Here is a 4840-nt window from a genome sequence, read left to right on the forward strand (position 1 = left end):
AGAAGAAACCTTGAGGAGCGGCCGGAGATGGGGGAAACCCCCTTTCAGGATGACCAGGCTGCAATGGATGTGTGGGCAACATATCACAAAATATGATGCTATATAACGTTAGTTAGTGAAAGATAAACACTGAAGGACACAGTATTGTAAAACAGTCAAATGTTCTGCCTGTAATTCCCATTTGTATTGTTGTACAGAGTAAGGAAGCAAAAAGGAAGTTATTTTATTGAATATATATGATTTTTATCATTCGGTCTATTAAAGGAATTTTAAACTGCCAAATATCTGAATCAGCGCCAAAAAATTGTCCATATGGTCGGGCCCTTGAAGGCACCTTAGCTAAAATATATTGCTGAGCATTTTATCACTGCGTCAAGCGAGCCTCCACTGCAAAATTGAAGTCAATTGAGCCGCTCCAGTGAAACTCCTCTACAACGAAACCTACATGGGCGAAAATACCCCCTACTGTGAAAAAGTCTTCATGCATTAACACCATTCCCACTTTCCTGCTCCCCATACAACGAAAAAAAACGCTGTTGCATTGTACGAAATCTTTTTCTCTGCTCTTGCCTCGCGACCAGATTCACTACAACGAAGTCTAATCCAACAGCGACCTCTACTGCTTCGTTTGGAAACGGCAACAGCAACCACCACACCGGTTTACACATACGCAGTCGTCCAGGAAGTATTTGTTATTGTTAGTTTCAGACGCACCAAGAACGTTGCATTGCTAAAATTGCTACAAAACGGACCTTTGGATGTCAAGCAGCTAAGACGAGAAGAGCTCTGACGCTGGAAGAGAGGGTAAAAGTGATCAAAATGAAAGACGGAGGAAGCAAAATGAGACATTATCCAAGAAATTGATGTAAGTGAAAGTGAATGCTGATTGTAAATTTCGCAATTTCTTTCCCTTTTTTTCATTTTACACTGACTATATGAAGTGTCAAATACGTGTATGCTCATACTTATGCACTATTGGTATAAAAATAAAGAGTACACATACGTGTGTGTGTGTGTGTGTGTGTGTGTGTGTGTGTGTGTGTGTGTGTGTGTGTTACGTTTGTGTGTGTGGGTGTGTGTGTGCTTACATCTGAGATCAAATTTGCTACAGTGAAAAACCACCTGTTGTGAAAAATTTCTTGCTGCAAACATGGTTTCGTTGTAGAGGAGTTTCACTGTACTGCGATTGCATACCTGTCAACTCATACGGTTTACCCATAGTTCATACGGATTTTGTGGTGAATCTTACGTATATGGCCGTATCGCATAAATGATACGGATTCTGAAAATTTCCGTTTTTTTTTTTTCTCCCCCCTAACAGGTAGTTCCGTTTGCTTTTGCCCAGAATGGTGCTAGTCTACTCGAATGCTTTCATTTCCGGTAACTTTCCAGTAATGCCACTAAGTAGAATGATTATTTGACATTAACCAGACATTGTATTATGGAGATCTACAATAAATATCATTGAAAATGTCGTGGGTTTTTTTCTGCCGTTATTTTGACATATAAAATGCTTTCGTATGTTATCAGGATTTTTTGCTCTTTGTAAGGATTTTTTTTGGTAGTTTATACAGGTTGGCGCTCCGAAAAGTCGACAGGTATGCGATTGTCAATTCTGTGCATTATGGTAACTTGCCGTCCGCGAGCGGGTTTGCCACCTTCAAAATAAAAGCGAACCAACTAATGCATGCACGTCAGTGGTTTGGATTAAAATAAATATATTAAAATATAAAACAAGTAATTTCCTGGCTGTCAGGCAACAATAAGTTCACCCAGGAAGAATAAGACCTCTCAGAACAGTGCCAAGAAAAAAACGAATCTTAGTTATCTCGCAAAAATAAAAAAAATTAAAAACATGAATCTTAGTTATCTTGCAACCACACCAGGTTTTCAACACACTAGGGGCACCCCAGGTATCCAACCACAGTACTTGCATTCAGATCTGATGTTCCATTTCAAAATAAAAGGCCTCTGAAATATGACATTTTGACCTCCTCGCCTTGTGAAAGTGCTATATAAATCAAGATGTATTGTATTGTATTGTATAATCCCAAAAATAATTAAAAATGAACTTTAGTTATCCCTAAATCACACTAGGTCTGGGGGACACTAGAGCGCCCCAGGTATCCAACCAAGCTACCCTCTTCAAATCTGAGGGCGCATTTCAAAATAAAAGGCCTCTGAAAACCGAGATGTTAACCTGGATGCTGACATGAAGACCTTTTTGCCCATTTTTTTTTTAAATCTTGAAAAAAATTAATTTTAGTTATCCCTCAACCAGACGAGGTCTAGGACATAGTAGGGCACCTCAGGTATCTAACCAACCAGACTAGCCTCATTCAGATCTGATGTCGCATTTCAAAATAAAAGGCCTCTGAAAACTGACATGTTAACCTGGATTCCGACATGTTAATCTTTTTGCCCATTTTTAAAACATCTTAAAAGAAAGAATTTTTTTTTCCCTCAATCAGACCATGTCTCAGCGACACTAAAGCAGGTCTCAGGGACACTAAAGCACCCCAGGTATTCAACCAGACCACCCTCGTTCAGATCTGATGTCGCATTTCAAAATAAAAGGCCTCTGAAAACTGACATTTGGAACTGAATTCAGACATGCTGACCTTTTCGCCCATATAAAAAAAAATTTAAAAAGAATTCTACGGGTGCTCTAGTGTGTCGAAAACCTGGTTTGGTTGCGGGATAACTAAGATTAATTTTTTCATGATTTACCTGTATTAAAAAGCAGGTGAAATTGATGTAGAATAACCATTTACTCTATTTTCTCTCTCCAATTGAGAACGCTTCTTGACGCTTTTCTGAGAGTTTATATTCTCCCTGGGTGACCTGATGGTTTGTTCGACAGCCAAGAAACGACTTTATAACATTTTTTTTAATCCAAACCACTGACGTGCGTATATTAGTTGGGTCGCTTTTATTTTGAAGGTGGCCAACGCTGCAAATTACCTAATGCACAATACAGTATTGACAATCGCAGTGGCGGCTCACTTGACTTCAATTTTGCGAGCGGAGGCTGGTTTGACTGCAGTATTTTATCGGTGTGATGGTACCAGTATATCTTTTCATCATGTCAACATTTAATGAACATGAAATTCACTCATGCAGTGAAGTGTTTATTTATTGAACAACGTACATCCTCTCTGCAGAACTTACTGTAGTTGTTTAAAATTATCACTTATGGGACACAACGGGCAAGGACAGATCCATTAATCAGACATTTGTGGAAATTAGAAGTTTGCTATGCTTTCTACGAAAGCACGTGAGTCTGTTCTTACCTCCTCTCCACGTGTACTTGTTTGGGTATTTTCACTTGACGTGGCGCAGTCACTCCTTGTATCGGACGCTTGCGCGCCTGTACTTTCGACTGATGCTGCAACAAGTACATCCTTCTGAAGAAGCCGAGCATTTAGTTGTCCAATTGTGCCAAAGAGCAAGGTGCCAGGAGGTTCCAACCTTAGCGGAGAAACACGAGGTCGTGTGCTGACTAGGTGGAACGGAGTTTCTTTTACTCTTGACCCGTCATTATGCTTGACCCTGGTTTCCACAACTGTCCTTAAATTATTGAAGCGTCCCCCATCTGGCCGAGGACCCTCTGTGGCTCCATTGGGGTCCATGAGTTTTCTGAGGAAACTCAACTATTGGTCGTGTAAAGCTCACTCTATTTACTTTAATTATGCAATCATTAAACCACAATGATTAGCAAACCGGCGCATTCAAAACCGATGTCTGAATTTGAGGATGCTCACGAAGTGAAATGTTTCGAAAGTTGGACTGCGCGTCACAGTAGACAACTATTAGTGTAACCCTTAAACGTTGTTCTCACCGGTCTGTGGAGTTACCGTTATGGTTTTGTTGTGATATATTTCCTGGTGCCCTCCTTACTTAATAAAAGAAAGTTCTAAAGTGTTGAGCTGCAAAAGCTCCTTCACACATGCGCAGTTTCCGCTTTATATCACCCTCCTCTTCTTCTTCTTCTTCTTTCTCTTCTTCTTCTGCTGCTGCTGCTGCTGCTGCTGCTGCTGCTGCTGCTGCTGCTTCTTCTTCTTCTTCTTCTTCTTCTTCTTCTTCTTCTTCTTCTTCTTCTTCTTCTTCTTCTTCTTCTTCTTCTTCTTCTTCTTCTGTTGTTTATATAGTGGGTGGAATATCAGCGTTTAGGCACGTTACCGTTACCTACCGGACTGGAGCGTGAAACGGTGCGAAAAAATTAATAAAACTGTAAATGAATAAATAACGTAAATCATTCCATCCTGTGATCCACCCGCATACCACACACACATCACAATTGCTGTTAGGGTGCTTTCCTATTTTATAAAGTGTGGAATTCAATGTCGTAGACTCACTCCAAAGACAAGTGGAATTGGATTCTTCTTTCCATTTTTCGGACCCATTTTATGCCCTAAACCGACCTGTTTCTGAAAGTTATAAAAATATATAATTTATATATTTATGTGAATGTATATATTTCATTTATGTCTGTATTCTAGTTTCATTTATATCCCTGTTCTGCCAAATGTTCCATCCCAACTTTTTCTTTTCAATTATTAGTTTGTATTCAGTTTTACTTCACAGAATTTCCAGGAATATTGATTTCCGTTTAAGAGCTTGTTTGGCCAGAAAATTTCATTACTGTACCTCCTGCTTCTGCCAGTGGCGATTGCTCTCGGACTGCAAGGGAAGCTCGGCTTCCCCTAAAATGTCAAAGAATAAGTGATCAAATATATGAATGTAAATTTCATTGTGTGTACATGTCATTGACTAAATATGCACTACAACGTGCTCAACTTTTGTTCCGAATCATCTTCTTCTTACTGGGTACGACACG

General features: G+C 39.7%; 1 protein-coding gene across 3 annotated transcripts in view; it reads right to left on the minus strand.

Moving 5' to 3' along the window:
• The window catches only part of ehmt1a (euchromatic histone-lysine N-methyltransferase 1a), a 40546-nt gene extending 36541 nt beyond the window's left edge, over positions 1-4005 (minus strand). For all 3 annotated transcript variants that reach the window (XM_019860943.1, XM_019860941.1, XM_019860942.1), the window contains exon 1: positions 3294-4005. In XM_019860943.1, coding sequence (XP_019716502.1) covers positions 3294-3632 — 339 coding nt within the window. In that variant the 5' untranslated portion in view covers positions 3633-4005. The remainder of the gene's footprint in view (positions 1-3293) is intronic.
• Between the last annotated feature and the right edge of the window lie 835 nt (positions 4006-4840).

This window comes from Hippocampus comes, unplaced genomic scaffold (assembly GCF_001891065.2).
Source record: "Hippocampus comes isolate QL1 unplaced genomic scaffold, H_comes_QL1_v1.1 scaffold130, whole genome shotgun sequence".
NCBI classification, from domain to species: Eukaryota; Metazoa; Chordata; class Actinopteri; order Syngnathiformes; family Syngnathidae; genus Hippocampus; species Hippocampus comes.